Source organism: Aphis gossypii, chromosome 1 (assembly GCF_020184175.1).
Source record: "Aphis gossypii isolate Hap1 chromosome 1, ASM2018417v2, whole genome shotgun sequence".
Taxonomy (NCBI): Eukaryota; Metazoa; Arthropoda; class Insecta; order Hemiptera; family Aphididae; genus Aphis; species Aphis gossypii.
In genome coordinates this window covers 63649678-63673978 of record NC_065530.1, presented here as the reverse complement: position 1 = coordinate 63673978, position 24301 = coordinate 63649678, and the positions used below count along the sequence as shown (strand labels likewise).

Here is a 24301-nt window from a genome sequence, read left to right as displayed (position 1 = left end):
CTCGGCTCATGGCGCTCTGGTATATTATAAGCCGTCAAGGTGTTTTTCGATACGAAATGTGCTCATAATATATCAATGTCTGTGTGAGTGTGTGCACAATGAACAAAATACTCAGACACATTGCATATTGTAATACGTGTATTTTTGTGTGTGTGTGTGTGTGTACGAAATATCTGCTGGCAATGATTGTGAGCCGATGTTCGCTCTTCTGCTGCGTGCACACACGTCATTATCGCATTATCTTAATATATATATATATATAATATCCTTTATGAATTATAATAAAAAATATAATACACGTATTTGCTCGCGCATTGTCACCTTCGCGTAATCGTAATTGCGTTGCGCAACTTTGTCCGTCGGCACTTGCGGTGTATTTATTCGATATCGTTCTATACTGCGGCACATGTGCGAGTTTCCATTGTCAAAAGCCGCCACCGATACGATTAAATGCTCATGCGACGCGCGGTTTGCGAATCGAAGCGGGGTGGGGATAGCTATAAGAAAACCGATATTTTCGGGGAATAATAAGAGACGACCGGACGATTCGTTACGGGACGAGTGTTGCGGTTTATAGACGTGTTCGGAGTAGGACGGGTGGGTGGGGCGAGAGGAAGTCCTATACGAGATCCGGTGGAACGCGTTAAAAAAAAGTGAGAGTTCTCCATCACGATACCGGTGAAAGTATTATATTATTTTTTATTATTATCATTTTTTTTTTTTTATGTACGGTTACTCCGAACCAGTTTCACTTTCGTGTGTGTGCAATGCGCAAGAGGTCATCGACCAAAGTGAAAACTCGGCTAGACCGTTATGTGCGGCTACATAAAAATGCACAATAATAGGACATAATTATATGTGATATATATATATATTATTATGTATAGGTAGGTATTTAAGGAACTTTGACGTATAAAGGTATAAATTATAATATATGTGTGTATGCGGATTTAGTTCAAATATATTATAATAATAGCTAGAGAACGATCCCGAATATTATGTCGATTTTTAACTTAAATCGCCTAAGATATATTATTTTATTCTCAAATACCACTCTTTATAGTTAATCGAGTGTATAAATTATATACGTTATTATATGATGGGATTCGTGTCCAATTTTAAATATAAACCTTCGGCGTGACGGTGGTGGCGGCGGCGGCGGCGGCCTTGATATGTTTTTATTTTCTATGCGTGTATCATTGTGTGTGTGTGTGTGTATATTTTGGGCTGTCCGCCATTCTTCTCGACGTTCGACGATGTCCGTTGCCACGGGATACCCGAATAACGCGCGCCCTTGTGACCGAGAGCAATGCCCTGTCCCGTTCTCCCCGATCCCCCGCCCGACTTGACCCGAATATCGGCGGAAAAATCCCCACGAGAACGATGACGGGCGAGCGCGCGCGCATACTTTATATAACGACGATGTATATATAAATTATAAATAAATATAATATATAATACCGGTGACCCGGATTTGGCAAGGTGAGAGACCGTTCGTATTTAATTTTTTTTCCTTTATCACACCGCTCTGTAATACGCAACGTTTTTGTGGCCCACGCTAGAAATCGTATACTTATCAGTTGTTGTTTAATATATTTATATATTTGTTATTATACCTAGTCGAAAAAATATTTTTCACTACTACCCTTTTTTTTGACGTCTAGGTATTGGAAAATTCGTTGGATTATAATATATTATATAGGCGATAGGCGACATTATGTAAATAAGACTGCACTCGACTTGACTAGATGCACTCGGGACATACTTTAAATAGTAATGTTGATAAGTTTTTATAATAATTATTATCAATGTATAATTATTTGTGTATGTATAGTTAATGAGAGTGATGCGAGAATACATTACCTATAAAACGTGTATACAGCACCCGTGTTAATGACGACGAGGGGCTTCTTCAAAAATTTGCCCGTCTTCGCGCTCACCTCATACCTATATAATCGTATCTACCGTGGTAACCGTGGTAACGCAGCCGCCGACCTGTTCCCCGGCCGTCGTGCCACACATACAGTTCATCAACCCTTTTTCGTGTCACGTGCATTCTGTTTCGGTTTAACGCCACCGGGCGCCGCTACCGCCGACGGTGATTCGCATTATGTGTATATATACTGCACACATAATGTACTTATATATATATGTATTGTGTTATGTACTTTTGTACTTACGCACACGCTGTATACACAACAAACACATATCCATGTATAATCGTATGTGTACGCACACAACAGGCTATATCGTTGTATGGCCACCACCGCCATCCCCTCGCACGTCTTGTGCGTGTGTATGACCCGTGTTTTTGTGAACTTTGAGAAAAGTACACTGACCTCGATATGATTTTTTATTAAATATTCTCGTATTATTAAATTGGGCGGGTTTATTATTACTATTTTTTGCAAACCCGCGTGCATTGCACATCTAGCTAGTGTACCTATATATAATATACCGTTCATGTCATATTTTTATTATTTTACTCACGCCGCCCCCGGCAATGGCCGGTCGTTATACGATTAATGTTTTTACCATCACGAATTTTTTTCGCGAATTTTGATCAATGTTAGTAATAAATTATGTATAATATTCTAATAATATCAGCAAAATTTAGGTTTTCGGGTCAACATCGCGTGTAATCTGTGTTTGTGTGTATATACCTATATATTATGTATATTATAATCTATTCGTATTATAGAATATAGATAACACACACACACACCGATATCATTATCGAACTGCAAGAGCTTATATAAAAAAAAAAATGGCTACAAAGAAATAAAAATATTTAGTTTATTTAGTTTATTTACACAGTTTGCCAATTTCGTTTTAGATTATTTCGCCGTACTCGTGTGGTTTGCAGATTGCCACTGTACAGAGTGATGTAATACGTATGGGTATACTTATGCTTTACTATTCTAAGACGGTCGTTGTTGTTGTAACGATTATTAATATAATATACCCGTTTCGTGCTCGTTGTATAAATACTGTTGTGATATATATATAATTATATGTGTACAAACACTCGTCGTTTTGCTTTTCTGTTATGTTTTCGTTTTGAGCAATGCTTTAAGTCCGCCCCGCCGCCAGGCCTACGTTGAATTTCGTGCGCGGTACACGTGCAGGCGTGCGGATCCCTGCTGTAAGGAAATCCGAGAATGAAATACCCAAAGGGACGAGCTTTTAGCGGCGGGGCGGGCGCGGCGTACGCGGTATACAAAAATATACGTTTGTGTACTTAAGCCAGTGAGCGTGTGGTTGTGTACATGACGTCAACCGCTCGGCCGCCCGCGGTGGCGTTCAGCTAACCCTTCGGAACGACCGTTTCGGCCCCCTCCGCGGCGTAACCCTGGAACGCTCGTGAAGGACATTGACCCTGCCGCCGAGCGCGCCCGGCACGCCGCCGTTTCGGTGGTCCCCGCGCGCCATCACAATATACGTACACGCAGAACGTTTCGGGACGCATCGCGGGCGCGACGTGCTTTTATTTACCTATTTACAGGTACGCTATTTATAATATTCGATAATAATAATAACAACAGTGTATACGACCGGAACACCGCGGATTGATAATAATATAGTTTACGACGAGTGCTCATTAGATATACGACGTACAATAATAATAATACCGTAAAGGCGTTTAACGCGTAAATACATACCTATTATATTATATATACCTCCAACAATAACATATTCAATTTATAAATTTAAATATCGTGTTTTACGCGCATTATTTCCGATGATGATTAGTCATAAAGAAGACGATACCTGCGCGGACGTGACGGTGGATAAACAAGGTAAGGGAGTAGTAGAAAAACAAAAACAATACGATGGTACACAATAACATATTGATGTTTCGTTCGTATCTATAGATGATGAATGATGAGTGAAAAAAATTAATTACATGTTTACATAATAATATATAATTTCAGTGTTTTTCGATTTTCTAAATTTTATTATTATTTTTTCTATTTGTTGCGTATATATATATATTATTAGAGTGCGAGCCCGTTCACTGTTGTTGATCTATACATAATAATAATAATAATAATAAGCGTTGTGTGTGTGTGTGAGTACGAACGTTGCGAACGACCGCGAAGGCGAATCGTACCGTGTAAATAGTGCGTGAGTGTGAGCGCGCTCGAAAATGGGCCGGCGGGCACATGCGCAACAGTATTGAGCGACCAGACACAGACTCACTCAAGGCCGCGTTGACCCACAATCGGGCGCTCGGTCAACGACCGATCCTTGGGCCGCTTCCCGCTGCACCGCCCGCTCGGGACGCCACCCGCCCCCACCAACGCGTCGGGTTGAACAAAAAAATCGCTCCGCGTTATGCGCCGCTCTGTATATATAGCCGGCGCAAAATTTGTTTTTTTACCGTCGTGCGTATCCTCGAGATCTCTTTACGCCTCGTTTTCGTTTTTGCGTTAAGTCGACATCAAAATATATTAAAAAAAAAAAAAAAAATTGTCGCCTCGTCCCGTGCAGTTATCGAACAATATACAACAGTAATAACGCGACGCACCGTTAATAAGATTTTACTTGTTATCATACGCGTGACGTATATATATAATATAGTTGTGTACTCATAATACGTTTTGTGTGTATTATATATTATTTTTTTTTTTGTAAATTATTATTATTGTGCGTGCACGCGCGCTCGCGTATTGTCTGACGGTATATAACTGGGCTGCGGGCCAATTAAAATATATTATAATACTTCTCTCGCGCGCTCGCGCCTCTCATCGTGTGTGTGTGGTACTGCAAGCGGCGAATTGAGCGATTGAGCGAGCGGTGCGCGCCGCTTGAGAGTTGCTTGACCCGAGCGCCCGGCCGCCGGGATCAGTTCAACGGCCCAAAACTGGGTCATGACTGTAACCGTGTCGCTACTTACGTAACGGCCTCAACGGCGGCGGCGGCATCGACGACGTGCAGTAATATTAGCGGAGCACACGTTTCGCTCGCCCGCCGTGCTATTGGTGGCGCTATGGCTTATTTTTTATTTATTTTTTACACAACCTGCACTGCCGGTGCAGTCCGCCGCCCCTTCTCGCTACTGGACACGATCCGTCGTAAAATTCTCGTGATCATGATTTATTAATATTTATTTATTATTTTATACCATGACTGCAGTAGATATGGTGGGGGTTAGAGAAACCCGCCCCTATAAATTTTTTTTATTTTTAAATTTCCACCTCGGACTATCGTCGACAATATTGTTTTACGTGACCGTCGTCGAATTGTTTTTCTGCTGCACTTTTTTCTTACGAACCTATTTTCAATATTAAACGCAACACTTAATAAGCGGTAAAGCGATAGTATATATTGTACAGTGATTGGAACACTACGTATACATGATTATGGGTCTGTGGCAAAAACATCATTGAATAACAATAAACAAACCGACCGATTGATTGACGTGGTCGATTACTGGTGGGGGCGGTAGAAGGTGTGCGATTGTACTCTGATTGTAGTGGGGAATTCGCAGAAATTCTAGGACTAGTTGGCCAATGCACGGTGGTCGGTGCGAGGGGACCGGAGAAAGTGCAACGGCCTCTCCTGGCGTAACACAATGCTAATGGGTTACGGCAATCTCAGGTTATCGAACCGCCGTCGTATGTGTAATTTTATTTATATATTACCATTATTATTATTTTATTTATAATAATAATAATGTGACACACATTTCATCAGGCGTTCGAAGGACAACCCCAGAGATTTTCGGTCAAATCGATACCACTACACCAGCTATATAGCTTTAATTTTTCGGTCCGTTATGTGTGTGCGTATATAGTGTTTTGTATTATTCGCCAAACGCAATTATAATATATAATACAATAATTAATATTATAATGGGTCAACGGCATTGTATAGGCACATGATCACACACATTCACTATACACGCATATACTACACGCGACACGCCAGTCATCACGTTAAACAATATAATATAATATAATGTATTAATGTAGTATATTATAATGTTCCACATTTGTAAATTCATTTGGCACTGCAGTCGTCATCGTCGCCACCGGACGTTAACCCGGACGACGACCCGTTTTCCGAACTCTAAATACGCATATATTATCCCCGGCTCGGATGTATATATATAAATCGACAATCGTAGTTAACATATTAATATTATACTTTAAGATCTAAACCGGACGGAAAATTGAGATTTATAATATTATACGATACAATATAGTTACCGTGTTATATGCGCACAGACTTTAACGCCCAGCGACCGCAGAAGCGGTGTAATATCCTCCGACCTTCGGGCCACCGGGTAACTAAGTCAAGGTCGATGAACCCGTGCACCGCCCGTCCGAACGTCGTGGGCGTGAACGGCCCCGTCCGCCGGCACCAATCGGAGCGCGGCGGCGGTGGCGGCATCCCTCGCGCTACCTCGTCGCTCTGCCACCCTTTGGTCATCGAAACACCCTCAGTGTTCTATCGTGCGGTGTGCGATAACAACGGGTCAACGATTTCCGGACTGCGATTATAATAATATTTAGACAACCGCATTTTTATGTTATAAACAAAATATAATCGATTCGCGTTTTGGTTGCGCGATGCCGGACATGATAATAATCCGACGGGATATGAATGAAATATCCGGTTAGATCAGAGTATTTATTGTACCATTATAATCTATTTATAATAAAAAAATAGCAAAAATGATTTTAATTTTTTTAGAGTTGTTTGCTAAGTTATTACAACCTAAATTACAACCTATATCGATTACAATTATACTATAATATTATGATTGTTTTTTATAATTACAGCGATGTTATAATTTTTATTTTTTATTCTCTTTTCAGAATTTGATGGTGACACAGTACTGTGCCGAGTATGCGGTGACAGAGCGTCCGGGTTCCATTACGGCGTACACTCTTGCGAGGGATGTAAAGTGAGTACACGTTCACGCATAACGCAGTTATTAAAAACAATTATTATTATTACACTTAGTGTTATTATACCAAAATTTACGTAATTCGTTGCGTGTATCATGTTATATATTTTTGCGCTTGCGAGTATAAATATTAATAACAATAATAATACACTCACACACACAATAGGCAAATAGGGTTTTTGAACTCTGCAGCAGTTCACCAAACTCGAGGGGAAAGTATGTATGTACATATTCGTAGTAGAAAGATAGCAGTACATATTATTATAGTGTTTTATGACAGGAAGAGGAGGACGTGACGTAACGGATAGCGCGTGCTGCCGCGTCTTTGACGTCAGCGAAAGTCCTATAGCTCACTCGGACCGGTCCACTTTCTTCTTCACTTTCTTCCGGCGTAGCCGCCTCCGTTGCGGTAGCGGCATCGGCGTTCACCGTTATAATACCTATATGTACTTGGCGGTGCAACAAACCTGCAGTTATATAAAAAAATATATGCATTATAATAATACAAAATAGAATATAAAAACCGCTCGTTTCCGCCTGTTAGAATTTTTTATGTTCATATAATATTATATATACCTCTATATACGTATAATTTCATTATATATGCCATGACTTCCTATAGCTGAGAATTTTTTTTTAATTTTGTCGAAAAATTAGTTTATAGCGATTCGCAGTAAAGCCCGCGGGTCTCCCAGGCGTTCCGATGTAAGCTCTTAGTCCAAAAATAAAAAACAATATACGAAACCAATAATAAAATAATTATTGTTATTGCACGTCGCGCGCTCCACGGTATTATCTTGCCTATGGCTTTTTGTTACATGCTTGGCGGCCCATTGTCTTTTGTCCGCATTTCTCGTGTGTATCTGTATATTATATACTATATGTGTATGCATATATTACACATTTGTACACGGTCTTCACGAAGACCTATACCCACCATACTTTGTACCGTTATCCTAGCGGCGCCGCACGCGGTGGCATTTTCGAAGGACACGTTGTCGTTACATTATATATCGTCCTGTCGCGTCGCTCGTACATTATTACGGTATCGAGAACAAAAAACAAAAATAAGGGTTGACATACAAAAAAAAAATACGCGCGAGTACCGCAAACGGCGGGCGGTCAGTTCAGGGCTACTTTATTATCATATAAGCTACGCGTGTTTACATTACGTATGTGTACACATTATATTATAATATTCTTATTATAATATATTTGTATTATAATATTACAACTACTTGTTGTCGCTGACCTCGTCGGAGGTCCGAGGGTTGTTGCAGTGAATCCCGTTAGCCTTTTTTATTCTTACACATATACACATATCTATATAACGAGCACACGTTGTTGTTGTTGTTGTTGGGTTTTTGTGTTCCGTCCTATAACTGTAAAAATTCGAGTAGAGTGATTTATCGGACGCAGCCGGACGACCGAGGATATTAGGTATGTCCTTTTCCTCCTCGACGTCAAGTACGGTCATTTTTATTGTTTGCTATATATATTTTTTTTTCCACTTAACACACTATACTATTCGTCATCACATTCGTATTAATATCATAATGTATGCGATGTACGCACTTGTTTATCATCTACGACGACGTTCTCTCGCGTGATTCGGAAATCCCCGGGAGTTATGACCCGGCCACCACCGCCGTCGAGTGCGTTGACACCGCTCGGTGCGCCGTCGCCGCCGCAACCAGGGCGGACCGGGTATTCGTGATGAAATTAGGCCGATATGACGTCATAGGCCAATGACTTTTCGCCAGGCCAACAAACCGCACACACTCGCACGTTTTATATTATAATATATTATATTACAAATGTGCTATATGTATATGTGTGTATGGTGTTCTATTTGCATATTTATCAAAACGGATCTGTGTAACATTTTTGCAAAATCCGATTTCAGTCGTCCATAGTCGAAGACGGCTATTATGGCTATTTTTTCTCTCTGAAATAACGTACTCGTATGTATATTCTGGTGGTTGAACTACGGTTTATTATTTAATTTTTACTATTTTGGTTTTAGGTCAATTGTCAATTAAATAATAAAAATATATAAAACGACTGGCTCCTCTTCGTTCCCCACGCAACATTAAAAAAGTTATATGCACGCTATATATATAATGTTATATAAATTCATCATCGCGTTTTGTCCTTCGCATATTTTTTTTTTTACGACACTGATATTATCCCCACGACTGACTATATTCGAGTGTCGTTTGACCTGTCACATAAACATTATCGTGTTATGCCTGTTCATATTATGTACGCAAACAATATATATATATAATATACAATTCGCACAATTTAATTTTTTAACGCACTAGTTTCACAGCGATTTTGAACACGCATGCGTTTTATACGCGTGCAAATATTATAAAACAATATTATCGTACACCGTTTGTACTCAGTGATAAATGTAAGCCTATATGGTATATACGTGTGTCATCGAGTTCATTGATCGAACACCGTATTTATCGCACCTATTATTTAAGTACACACCACATGCGTGTCATTCTAATAATGCCCATATAGTGGTGCAGTGTTAAGTGTACGGCCGAACAAACTGCTGTCAAAACAGGAAATGTTAAGGTATACACATAATATTCTATTGATAAATATATTTTCATGTATTTGCTGCAATCGCATTAGATTTTTCGACAAATTTTATTAAAATTTCATGACACGGTCATCGCAATACAATAACGCATAACAAGATATCTATACGTTAAGTCACCCCCTTCCACGTTTTTTCGCGATAAAAACTCGTACACATAGTGTTATTGACTCCGCTATTCAACTATATTCGATGTATAATAGGTATACGCGCGTGCCATTAGGTGGGGATGCTGTAAAAAGGTTACCTATATATTTGTATTATAACGCACACCGTTATGTACTTTTACTTGTATATGTAGGTACGCAGAAATATGTATATATATAACAATAATAATAATAATATTGTGCACCGCCACCAGCTCTCTTCTCCCCTCCACAAGTATATTATATTATAATATACCGCGGTCGCACTGCATCTTCGGTGCGTCATATAACGGGCCTCGTCGACTTACAGGTATACATAATATATATATATATAGTCAGGTAGATTATATATTATATATATATAGGTACGTGTGCGTGCAGTTTTTTGCACCCGCGCCCGGTGGGAGTCATTCCTCCCGCCGCCGCGTTGTTTTCTAGACGTTATTATAACAGAGCTGGGCCGCGTAATATAATAATAATAAAAATATATATTTTTACTGCGGTGGAGGTGGTGGTGTTACGGCGGCAGAGACGAGTTTAACGTACCGCAACTGGGTCATCGCTGCCGCCGCCGCCGACCGCCAGAACCGTCGCGCAAGCCAACCGGAGTAGTGTGGCGCGTATATTACAATATCGTAACGCGCCTGCAGTCGCGAGCTGTTAGCGATAGTGACTGTGTGTGTGTTTAAAAGTGTGCGCGAAAAAGCGGCGAAAATTTTTTTCTTACGAATGATAAACTTGATGACTTACTACTTCGCATCATATCAAGTTCTCCTTGCGCGAAAATTGTTGCTCAAAATTTAGTATAGTGAAAAATTTAAAAAAAAAATCTATCATATAGGTTTTACGCCATTATATTTGTTAGTGATATAATATACTCGCACGCCGTATTTAATAATATATAACATTATACGCTCACCGAAATGCCGCCAATTTGTACGGAAAAAACGTCGTCTGCGTGCTGGCGGTGCGCCGGCGATTCCGGCGCCGAGTCCAGCGCCGCGGACACGGACGATTCCGACTGCAGCACGACCAGTTCGTCCAATAACTATACGTCAACCACCGATCGGTTACAGGGTTTTTTCCGCCGGAGCATCCAGCAAAAGATCCAATACCGACCATGCACCAAGAACCAACAGTGCAACATCTTGCGGATCAACAGGAACAGGTGTCAATATTGCCGGCTCCGCAAGTGCATCAGCGTCGGCATGAGTCGAGATGGTGAGCATAAAACATTTTTATGATGATATAATAATATATAAGAAATACTAAAATATAACACTAAACGTTACTATAGACTAATTACTAATTATTACACATTTATATTTAACTTAAAAAAAATTACCATACGCCTAATTTACCTATACATACGAAAACCCGTCTGCCCGACTGTATGCTCATATTATACATCTAACCTTCGGCTATTTAAAATTTTAAATGTACTCATAAATAGTGTCTATAGTTGCAGCAGAAATGTATATGTGATATGTGTGTGTGTATGGACCTTTATAAATTTCCATGACCTATACCTAGCAGCGGCGGCGACCGAGTTTTAATTCGCCGAATGCGTTTTTTTAACCGTCCCCGACGACGTGTCTCGCATTATAGATACTATAAATACGTTTATTAACTGAATCAAAATTAATAATTATGCATCGTCGTCGTTATCTCGTCAATTATGGAATTATGATGTGTTTTTTGTTTAATATCATTATGTGCACACATTTTGCGACACGTATATTTCGGCACACGTTGTCACGCCGTACACATAACGTCATACATTATTATATATATGGATGCTATAACACGTATATTATACATGTACATGTATACTATGTATTGTACTTACAAACATATATACGTATGGCTGGTCTATCTGTCGCTCAATGTGTGTGTGTGTGTAGCATAATATAATATACTTGTGCATGTGTGTAATCGGTCAATGACGTAACGCAGCGCTGAGTGGTTTATTATGCGCATACACAAAGAACGGTCGCAATGACCTGTTTTTTAGCAGTTCGTTCAACTCTCGATGTCGATGGCCGCCCCATTGCTCTCCCGCCAGCTAAACTGCACAACAACCGCCGCCGCCGCCGATACTGTTCCCTCGGCCGGTTCTCTATTAGATAACGATAATATCTTTTTACAACTACAATGCTCGACAATTAAATAGAATACCGAAGTCGAAAAACGTCCGATCTCGAACTCCTCCGTATATTATATCATGCAACACATCGAATAGGGTTTTTTTTCCATCAGAACAAATTGGGGCGATTAAACAAAACGTTTTGAATTTTGGGGCTTGAACTCTTTTTTTCGGGGCGAGTGTTTGTCAGAACAAAAACAATAACAGTAAAGGCATTCGTACACAAACAACAACAATGATAATAATAACTAAAATTATTTGCGTCGAACGACCGCGACCTCTAGCGGCCCGGCGGCGCAACGCCGTACGCCACGGGCCGGCCGCCAGATGGCGGTGACGGTGTGCGCCGCCGTCGACGACGAGAAAAAAATTCGCCATTCGCGCGATTCCGATACTATATTAATACAACAACAATAACACAACAACTGTGTAGGCGTGTTCGGAGTGTTTGAAAAATATGACGACAATAAAAAAACGACGATACGACAGCCGACCGACCGACCAACTAGAACAACACTCGTAATAATTTATGACTTGGCCGACTGTAACCGACATTACAATACCATTATCAGTATATTATTATTATTATTATTCCGAGTTACCGACCTTGTGCGTGCGCCTACAACAAGTGTACGCCGCCGCCGCCGCTCGCTATCGGTCGACCTCGGGAGCAATAATTTTAGCGAGATAAACCCGTCGACGGTTTTTTTTTTTAATTTTTTGCACGGCTCGAGAGACGAAATCGTGAGCGACGATATAATACACCGTCGACAACCTAAACAACAAAACCGCGTCGTCTTACGACCCGAGCTAAAATTATTACGAGTAAAATTATTAATAAATCGCGTCAAATATTATTAATACAATACGATTATAATAATAATTGTGGTCGCCACTCGTTCGTCAACCTCCGCGAAAGGGTGTCTCGTCGAGGGGGAACAGTGGCGTCTCCCCGAGCGTTTCGCCGCACGCGCCTTGGGTACCCAAGTTCAAGGGTACGCGCGATCGACCGAAGCGTCGTTTATTTCACTCTGTGCGTCGTCGTCGTCGTGGTTTTTGAAAGACGAGTGGGCGGGTGGGTGGGGGGCCGTGCCATCTCGTACCCGCCGCCGCCGCCGACCCTACTCTTTTCGACGTGTGTACCACACTGCCGCCGTCCCCACCAACGGGCGCCGCCGAATCGAACGCGGTGGCGGACGTTGGCGTGTGGCCGTGAAACGAGCTCATTGTGATCGTGAACCGCGTACGCTCGTCCGGTCTCGTCCGGGAAATGTCGTCCGTCGTACGCCGAAACTTGGTCGCGTCGCGCATCGCCGGCAGTGTTGCTACCGCGTGACATCGGTCCGTGTGCGAATTCGATTCTCGTCCGATTTTTCGTTTGTTTTCTTCATTTGTTCACGATGACGAACGACGATTATTATCGTTTTACGCGACCGTCGTCGACGAACTCGGGATAATTGCGATTTTTCGTAGTGCCATATTATTATTGTTTGTTTGTTCTTCGCCGAGTAGTAGTACTATATTATTATAATATAATATAATATTATATATTCAATAACGAAAAGTGTGTGTTTTTTTTTTCGTTTCCGTTTATTTATTTATCAATAATATTTCGTTGTTAAAACTGAATTATTATACCGAAATGAATAAAAACGCGTCCATCCTTAAGGACATACTCTGCAACGGAGTCGTACGTTACTCCAATAACGCCCGTACGTATTTATTTTAATATTTGGTTTTATCGGTCTGTTTGTTTGTTTTTTTTTTTATTATTTAAATTTGCTAGTCGCCGTTTTACGAGCGTTTCGCCGCCGCGGCATTGTACGGGAAAAATGCGCGCGTTCTCGTGTATTTGTTTTTTTTTTTTTTTTTTTGGGGCCACGGCGCTTTCGTCGTCCTCGTAGCCAGCGCGCACGCCGCAGTGCCGCGGGTCCCCTCTCCGAGCGCGGCGTTATAGTTGCGCGGGCGCGCGCGCGCGTCCGTGCGTGTTGCCGTACGCTTACTTTCTAGTCGACCTCGGTAAAAGTGAAATTGTGTACCAATTTCTCTCTCATTCGCGCGCCCCCACGAACGACGGCGCGCGACTGCGACGACCCAAATCACACATCTCGGGAGAGCCGCGTGAATAAAAAAGAAAAAAAATAATAGAAAAAAAAACCGACACGAATGCGCGCTAATATAATATATTTTTATATACATATAATACATTAACATTATCGTTTGACTTTCACCGTCGCGAATTTTTCTCCTCTTCTTCTCTCGCGGTTTTCGTCAACTCGCCCACACACAAACACACGACAGTTCGCGCGCCCGCGTACATCACACGCGCGCGTTTCGTCCACCGTCCACCGATCGATTCGGTCGGTTCGATTCAAGGGCATTACGAGTCAAGGGCAAATATCTTTTCTATATACACCCCCCGTGGGTGGTACGTTTTTAGAATATGCGCGCGCCCTCTCCCGCGTGTGTGTGCGTCGTTTGCAAGCGTGGTTGATTGCAGCCGCCGACTCGAAAGGGATAGTGCGCAGGATATTTGCCCGGCACCTGCTGCTACCGCTACCGCTGCCGCCGCCGTTGCTCGTTTCGTGTGTGTGCTGCGCCGACGGCGTCGTCCGTAGAGAACAGTGTAACATCCGCGCGCGTACACGACGGTCGTGTGTGTCATCATGTTGGCCAAATGCGATTCCACGACAAAACGTACGAACGACTGACCTGGTTTTTTTTCTTTTTTTTTACTTCCCTCTGCTTATACCATATTATTTAATTCTTGCAATTGCAATAATATTATTACTCATGTGCTCACAAATACTACCTACCGATACATACAATAAAATTACAAACTACCTATATTATAATAACTAATAATAAAAACGAATTTCGATTATAAATATTGTTTTAGTGCGTTCGGTTTTGATAAATATTTTTTTTTCTAAACGGACCGTGTTTTTCTCTTTTACAGCTGTACGATTCGGCCGTGTACCAAAACGGGAAAAGGCTCGTATAATGGCCGCCATGCAGCACAGCAGTAACTCCAAAAGCCAGGAGAAGGCCGCCGTGGCGGAGCTTGAAGACGATCAACGACTCGTTGCCAGCGTAGTCAGGGCACATCTGGAAACTTGCGACTTCACGTCCGACAAGGTCGCGCCCACGTTGGCCCGTGCCCGCGAACAGCCAAATTACACCTTGTGCCATCCGACACTGGTGAGTTCGATACACAATTATTATTATTATTATAGTTATCGCATACAATAGTAGTGTTGTTACGTTATTTAAATTAGATTTTATGTGCGCGTATTTTGTTACGTTATTCGTACGTGTACCTAATAATATCGTTCGCGTTCAGGAAGAACCTTGGCGACGTGTTTTTGTGCGTTAATCAACAAGGTCTGCTGGTATGCAAACGTTTGTGTACACAGCTCGGTGTTTACAAAACTATACATTTTTTAATAATTTATTTTAAATTACCTTACCATATATTGCTATGTTTCACGATATTAGATCAATTTATAATTCAGTTTCATTTTTTTTTTTTTTTTTGAAATTTTGTCGTTATATTAGTTCTCTCATTTACCGCCGCGGGTGATGCAGTGCAGCGCGTATTACCAATTTCTCCGCGAATCGTCCTTGGCCTTGTTGCCACCGAAATTTCCTGAACGACTTTATAATTATTATTATTTTATTAACTGCCGTAGCGCGGGTGACGCACACCTCTCACGCACGTACTCTTCGCCCCTCCACGAAACATTTTCCCGTATGCACCACGGTGACCAGTGGCGATCGCCGCGGTTCAAACGCCGTTGTGTTCCGCTTGAGCGCGATGGTGCAACCCGTTTGAAAACCCGATACTACTCTCTTATTATTATCGTTTGATACATATGTATTGTAATTTTTAATAACGTTGTCGGCCTTGACGCGTCGCCGCCACTATCAAGGCCACCATAAATATAATAAATCATTGCACCTTTATACTCATCCAACACTGTCTTTTTCTTTTCCATGTGCAGGCTTGCCCCTTAAACCCGAGTCCACGACCCGTCACCGGACAACAAGAACTGTTGAACGACTTTTCGAAGCGATTCTCGCCGGCTATACGTGGCGTGGTCGAGTTCGCCAAGCGTATTCCCGGTTTCGGACTACTCGCCCAAGACGACCAGGTGACCTTGCTCAAAGCCGGCGTTTTCGAGGTGCTACTAGTTCGCTTGGCCTGCATGTTCGACTCTGAGGTAAGTGTCTTAGTGATTGTGTACCAACGCATATCTTTATACTTATACTTGGTATAAATGTATATCTACGTGTCACGGTGTTAACGTGTATTGACCTCGATTTTTCTTTTTTTTTGTTTCGTGCAGTGTAATAGCATGGTGACGCTCAACGGTCAAGTGTTGCGCAGAGAGTCGGTTTGCGCTTACTCCAACGCTAGATTCCTCACCGATTCCATGTTCGAGTTTGCCGAGAGGTTGAACGCAATGCGACTAAACGATTCAGAAATCGGTCTATTCAACGCCGTCATCGTGATCGCTGCCGGTAAGTGTCGATCTATCCTTATTCTCTCGCAGGCGAATAATGAATCGTCTATTAAATTATTCACATATTAAATACAATTTTGTGTAGAGTATGTTTTTAAAACGAACGGTTTTTTTTTTATTGTTTTTGAAAAACAGATCGCCCAGGCTTGCGCAATGTCGAATTCATCGAACGCATGCACAAACAGTTGAAATGCGCGTTGCAGTCGGTGCTCATGCAAAACCATCCAGACCGACCTAGCTTGTGCCAAGAACTGTTGAAGAAAATCCCCGACTTGAGGACGCTGAATACGTTGCACTCGGAGAAACTGCTGGCATTCAAGATGACCGAACAGCAAAACCAATTGGACCAACAACAACAACAACAACACCAACAGCAACAGCACCAGGACACCACCACCACTACCACCATAGCATCCGCCGCGGCCCAACACCATCAAAACATTCAAAACGTCGGTGGCATGTGGAGCCTAATGATGAACGGCACCGAAGATTTCAACCGCAAGAGCCCGGAGGAAGCAGGCTCGTCGTCGTGGTCGGACGAGACCACTTCCGTGGAGGACATGAAGAGTCTGGCCATGTTGGACGAGGTCAAGAGCCCGCTGGGTTCAGTGTCTAGCACCGAGTCAGTGTGCTCAGATGAATACCATCACGGCCCGAGCAAGCACGCTGCGAGCGCTCCTCTGTTGGCGGCTACGCTGGCCGGAGCCGTGTGCCCGATCAGGCGGCATGCGGCCGCGCCGTCGGACGAGCTACACCACCAAGTGATCGTTCGACCTATGTCGTGCCGCCGGTATCAGCGGAAACAGGATTCACCGACCGACTCTGGAATTGAGTCGGGCACGGAGAAGCTGGATAGGCCGATGCCACACAGCGCGCCCACCTCGGTGTGCTCTAGCCCACGGTCCACCGTTGAAGACGTCGTCATGTCTGCCGACTCGCACCACAATCCGGCAGCCATCGAGGACATGCCGGTGTTGAAGCGTGTGCTCCAAGCTCCGCCTCTGTACGACACCAACTCGCTGATGGACGAGGCGTACAAGCCGCACAAAAAGTTCCGGGCTCTGCGTAGCGCCAAAGACTCTGCTGAGGCCGAGGCCGTCCGACCATCGGTGGCGACTACCGTCCACAACAACAGCACCCTCCTCAACCACCTACAACAAAACCACCACCATAATTCGCCACAATTGCACCATCACCTCACGTCATCTTCGTTGTCGAGCACTCACTCGACGCTGGCCAAGTCGCTGCGCGAGACGCCAAAGATGACCGCGGAACAGATCAAACGCACCGAAGACATTCACAACTTTATAATGCGCGAGGACACGGCGTGCAGTGGTTACCAACAACAATTACCGCAACAACACCACCACAACCACCACCTTAACAACAGCAACCTACACCAACAACAACAACCGCCGACCAGGTGGCAACACACGCCCGTCATAACTTCTGCTCTGGCCCAAAACAGCTGCAGATTGTCGCCAACGCCACCGACCAGCAGGTATGCATCGTCGACGGTGAGCAGTGGCGGCGTTTTGGCGCGCGTCCTATCGCCATCCTCTTCGTCGTGTGCGTCTCCACCGCCGTCGGCGTTGTCGATGGTCATGCGTCGCACGCCGTCCCCGAACGTTGTCAACCTTCAGGTGGGCATTACCAACGCAGCCGCAGCCGCTGCCGAGGCGGCGGCCGCTCACCAGCAGCCGCTCAACCTGTCCAAAAAGCTGTCCCCGTCGCCGACGCCCGCGTCCGCTGTCGGCAGTGGCACCACCACGCCACCACCTCCTGCTCCCGCCCAGGTGGCCATGGAAGCGTAAGCCACCCAAGCCCCGCCCACCACACTCCCCGTTGCCGTACGTAACCGCATCGACTCGATCTCACGAGAGTCAATCTCTAGACCAAAACACGAAAAAAATCAACAATTGGAAACAAATGGGGTTTCTATACGCAAACCAAAACAGGTGCGGTGATCGTTTTCCTATTTTAATAATTTTTTTTTGTTTTAATTTTAATTATTATTATTATTATTATTTTTTTGTGGCAATACAATTTTGTGTACATATTACTATAACATATTAGGTCTTACGAGTTTAAGTTTAATTATATAAAATAATATCATAATATATATATATATATAAATATATATCTCACGCTTTTATTTTTCTTTCCCTCTATATATACATATATAATATATGCTATCTTTATTCTATTTAATAATTATTATACAAACATTTTCCGCGTAATTATTTTTTGAATTTACGAGAGAAATATTAAAACAAAAATGTACAAATTTATAAATCGACCGATTTTTTTTCCGACGACGAAACCCCGCGTGATATATATATATATCAAATTATAAAATATTTATGTTTATGTAGAAGTAAAATTATATATAATACATTTATTATGAAAACATTAATTTTTTTCTTTTTATTTTTAAATGTGATATACATTTAAGGATCGCATTTGATTTTATTCTGTACATATTACATTTTACCGTGTAAGTTACAAATATGATTTTTCTCCCCCATCGTAGTTAGCTATGATATTCATCCTGGTATATATAGTTATTAACGGATCAAACCGATTTAACGTTTTCCTTTTTGAACATTACCTATATAATATATTAATATATTATGTATATACATTTATATACTGTATATTGAAAGTTATATATAATGGTTAAAATAGTGACCTCTTTTTTTTCTTTCTTATTGTTGTAAATACGATTTTAAATTTACGAAGAAAAAACACAGTATATATTATAATATGTATGTGTATATATACATATACATTTTGAATGTTTTCGGAATACATTTTTGAGACTGAGGGAAGTGTCAAGCCATTTTTTATTTTATGACTGGCGCGGTTTGGTTTTTTCGTTTCTAAGTATGTAGCCCGTTAAAAATAATATTTCTACAACAATCCCTATATTCTATATATATTTGTGTTTTTATTTGCGATATAAAAATCGAGTTGGCCAGTACAAATTTTCAGACTCACAATATTGTTTTTTTATTTTATTTATTATTCTTTTTTCTTGTATATAAGCCAAAAACTAATTTCCCTTCCGCCACCACCACCGCCAACAACACTTCCACGCGTCTTGCTGAAGCAGAATTGTAGACATTTTGTTTGTTTTCACTGCTGCTGCAGTTGCAGAGAGATATTATATATTATTTTTGCACAGAAAAGACGCGTGTTCGATACGCATATTATTTCGACTTCCTGTACCGGCTGTATAAAGTTTCACGTGACACGAACGACTAATGAGATAATTGAATTAAAATTAAAAAAAAAAAACAGTTTAAGATTTGTGCACCGCGAATATCAGCGGAATGTTTGAATGTCTATAGGTATAGTATATGTGTGTGTGTGCGTGTGCGCGTGTTTGATAACACAATGAGACATAAATTAGAACATTAATTGTCGACGAGTGAAAAACATGATTTTCGTAATTTACGAAAATCACTGCTCATCTTATGATATACATCATATATAATTTACCATCCACGCGTACTTACTGAGAGAAATGAATAAAACATAATGTAATGAAAACATTTTTTTAATAAAATAGGTCGAGTACCTATCTATTATATATATATATATATATTATATTTATTATATATATTTAAATATGTGTGTGTGGTGTGTTGTGCATGTGTGTGTAAATATGCATATATGTATAAGTGTTTAACTTTATACTAGACGGTAATTTTGTGTTTTCCCCCCACTTTTTTCATTATCAATTCCGGTAGGCATATCGTATAAAATGAACTAAATACAGTTATTTTCGCGTGTAATGCAACCCTCTGTATAAAAAATGATATTATACATTTGATATGTATATGAATACAAATATTTATAATCATACAATCAAAAACTAAACTATATACGAAAAAACCAACATCGATATTAATATTATAATATTGATATATTGCATATTAAATTAGTATTCTGTTATATATACTATATATAATTATATATTATTATTATTATTATTATTAATTATTATATTATCGACATGTTTAAAAATGTGAAGAAAACAATTATTGTTTTAAAAAAATGTACCAATGTTTATTTTTTAAGTTTAAAATATTTTTTTTCTCGTGTGCTTATGACTGTTAGCATTGTGTAATATTTTTTTTGTTTTTTCCTTTTTAAGCTTGGGATTATTAATTGTATTTTTTTTTGTTTTTTTATCCTTTTCCAAGGTCTTTGCGTGTATATGTATAATATATGTGTGTATGATTTAATTATTATATGTATATGAGAATTGAAAAAAAAGAGAAAAATAATAAAAACTGTCTGATTATTGTAATGAAAATAAAATTACTGTCGTTTTTATTTAAAAATATATATGATTTACATATATAAGGTTTACCCATCATACATTTTTTCCTTTCTCCTACGGTCGGTCCCGTGTCAGTTATTCTGAAAAAAAAAATAATTCAGTCGACACTGTGATAGATTGTCAACGACGTACGACTATATAGTCACCCGCTAAAAACGCTATATACTTAGTCGAAACGAACGCTCTGTATACGAAATAACAACAGGACGATTTGATCCTGCGGCGGCGAGCAGGATACGGATTTTCAATGCCATAGCGCAGCCGCCGCCAACGCCGCCGTCGCAGCAGCCGTCTGATGACCTACTTGTCCGGTGCGTTATAAAAACTAGCTCACTTTCCCGTGCAACTGAGAAACGCTGTACGCGATGGCCGTGCCATAACGCATAATCTGGAGCTGTGTTATTGTATTATATTTTCAATAATATTTGTCGTGACGTGCACTCACGTCGGACGACAGCGTCGGTTGTTTTAACGCATTTATATATTACTCGTATTGTTTACGTAAATTACGACCGATTTTGATCGGACTCGACGGGGGAGGAATGGCCCATCCTTCGTTATAAAATCGGGACGAAGAGACGGCGAGAGTGTTGACTCGGCTGCCGAACTACGTAGTATAAACGAAGCGATGCGCGAGCTATATAAACGATAATATTATACATTATTATTATTTACGTGAATCGATAAACCGTGTAAATATTATATACTATTACCTAATAACAGGACGTAAAGTGTGAAGTAGTATATAAATTGGTATTGTTTGCAGAAACGGCTGCAGAGTGGTCGGCACGGGTGAGGTGCGTGGTCGCCGACATTGACCTTGAGACGAGATTTTAACAATATTGCCGATAACACGTACGTTTACGATTTATCAATCATAATAATATACACACAGCGACGACATCGTGTGTGATACACGGCGACCAATATTTATTATAGACCGAGTGAAGTACGAGTGATAAGATAAATACGTAGGTACCACCTCTGCCGCGCGACGAGAAAAGTGAACGTTTTGAACTCGTTTACCGCGACGGTATGCGCGTATAATAATAATAATAACTTATGGCGAGATTACATAAATGAAAACCGTTTGCGCGAGGTCAAAACCGCGCGACCGACGGATTATTTTAATATTGTCATTACGGCGATTATCATTATTGTTTTATATCGATATCAATTCGGTACGTCAATTCGGACTTAACGTTCTGTTAAGGATCTGAACCGCCCTCCAGGATTGAGGATAAAACGAATAACTTACTATGTATTGATATGTTTTGTACTCGAGGAGCGGATTAAAACGACATAATATACAATTTATACCTATAATAATATATGAATATGTGCATTTTTCGGGGTAAAATCTCCTTTTGCGACTCTACATAATGTCAATCCGACTCTGTCGTTCGCTTGCGCCAAGATATCCGTATCCTTATTAGTAAGGATACATTCTGAATTCAGGACGGTGTGCTATATAAACGTTGTCAGTGGTCAGTCACGCGCTCGCGTGTGCGAGATGGCCCGGCCGTGATTTACACGGTTTATCGACGTTAAAATATGTAAAAACGGGAAAACGTGTACGTAATAACGTGTTGTCGGCGAACTCGCAAATTAAGTTATATTTACGGCGGCAACTCGAAGTAAACGGTCGTCGAGAGCCTGCAGAGCTCGGCGGATGCCGTGACATAGCTGTACATTATACTTACACGGGTCGTACACGGGTTTTTTTTTTGGTGTTTACACTTCGTTATTATAATTTATAATGCGGTAAAGTCGTATATTATTATTATTATATTATACTACTGCTGCAGGTGTTCGTTCTAAAGTATTTTGCAGAGGTAATCGAGGTAATGTAGTGGTATATATTATACGGTTATTCTAGACTATATAAATGTACGTTATGTATACACCTACTTATGAGTTTTTGTCATCTCGCGATATCGCCCTCGTTTAGAATAATAAACATATAGGTTATATTATTTATACATAACAATAACTATAATATTGGGTATAATATATTATAATGAGGGGGTATTTTGCTATATAGGAGTTGAATAACTTTATGATTTTATGTGTACTTACTACCAACGATACTTTATATAATATATAGTACATAAGTACATACGATGAGATAATATAGCAGCTTGTTAGTGTTGCAATGAAAAATCCCTTTATGTATATTAAAGATGCCTCAATGGCGTATCCTGCAGGCCCGTTTGCTCGAGAGGTAATACATTGTTTTTCTTTTAATAACTTATAATAAACTATTAAACTGTTAATTTTTTTTTAATATTTCATATTATTATACAATTTTGAATTAGTAAAACATGCTATAATATTTTTAAAAAATGTATAAAATAATTTCAGTAAGATGAATGTGAGCTCATACCTCACTATATAATTTCTGGTTGAGAAGAGGCCGTTTAAAATTCCACACTCGAACCCAAAGTTTGAAGTTACTCCACTTTTATACAGCATTACTATTTACTCGCGTATAAGCTATATTAAATATATATATCTGTCCAGACGTCGTTTATTTAATGAAATATCATGTTATAATTTGCTACTGTCCCAGTGTTTTTGTACGTTTATCTTTAAAACAGTAACACAGAGGTCAGGGTTTAACTCGCTCTACTGAGTATGTCGAGTATAATAAAATAATACACTTGGATACTATTTCGGACCAACGGTCGTTTATCGAATAACGTGTACAACGATTACAGATGTCGACTGTGCATTTTCGAGTATAAGGACATTAAGGACCTCCGACCGAGCCGTATATTTGTACTATTCGAATACATTATATCTTATATATTTTGGTGCCACTGAAGTAACATATAAGAATAACTAAAATATCAAATAGGTATACGAAAAAAATAAATAAAAAATTATATAAATTTTTATATAATCATATAATACCGTCTAGCATTAATATGAAACGTTAATAATGTCATTCTGTGATGTTATGTTATAATGGGATATGAACTTAAATTTTCCGTCCTCAGAATATCCGGGAAATATTAAGAGAACTTATCTTGCAGTTTATCTTCATTCTTTGTGTATATATTGTAGATATACTGTTTTCCGGAATGTTTTAAAGTGTAATATTTATTATGTCAAGATAGTACCTACCTATAAAATCTTCTCTGCAGTATCTTAATTAGATTTTGTAATTTCTGTATTATACAATGTCAGCTAATATATAAACAGCTCATAGCGAGTAAGGTTGCACAATACAGCACAGTGTTTCATATTTTCCTGTTTAAACTTAGGTAATATATAATTTATTGTAATACAATAAATAATGATTATTAATTATAATATTATACAAATGGTATTAATTTTTGTTCTAGTAGATATACTTGGTAATTTTGGTTTTTTCTTTAAAATATCTATTAAATTAATAATAATCAATAGGTATATAGGTATTTATGATATCGGTCGTCATACTCAATAAAACCGACCGTTACATTCGAGAGAATTAAACTATTAAAATATGTTGTACCAATCGTATAGTCTCGTGCGACGACGTCCCAAAAAAGGTAGGTTGTAAGTAAACCATACAGATGTTCAAATATAATAAGTCGTGACGACGAGCA

General features: G+C 40.2%; 1 protein-coding gene across 4 annotated transcripts in view; it reads left to right on the top strand.

Moving 5' to 3' along the window:
• LOC114128457 (ecdysone-inducible protein E75) overlaps positions 1-20683 on the top strand; it is a 38617-nt gene extending 17934 nt beyond the window's left edge. For 2 of the 4 annotated variants that reach the window (XM_050198465.1, XM_050198472.1), the window contains exons 2-7: positions 6828-6916; positions 10759-10903; positions 14788-15029; positions 15833-16051; positions 16178-16352; positions 16490-20683. In XM_050198465.1, the coding sequence (XP_050054422.1) occupies positions 6828-6916; positions 10759-10903; positions 14788-15029; positions 15833-16051; positions 16178-16352; positions 16490-18168 (2549 nt within the window). In that variant the 3' untranslated portion in view covers positions 18169-20683. Of the gene's footprint in view, positions 1-3529; positions 3801-6563; positions 6625-6827; positions 6917-10758; positions 10904-14787; positions 15030-15832; positions 16052-16177; positions 16353-16489 lie in introns of those variants that run through there. The other 2 variants (XM_050198475.1, XM_050198481.1) reach the window with 2 other exon arrangements.
• Positions 20684-24301: the final 3618 nt, after the last annotated feature.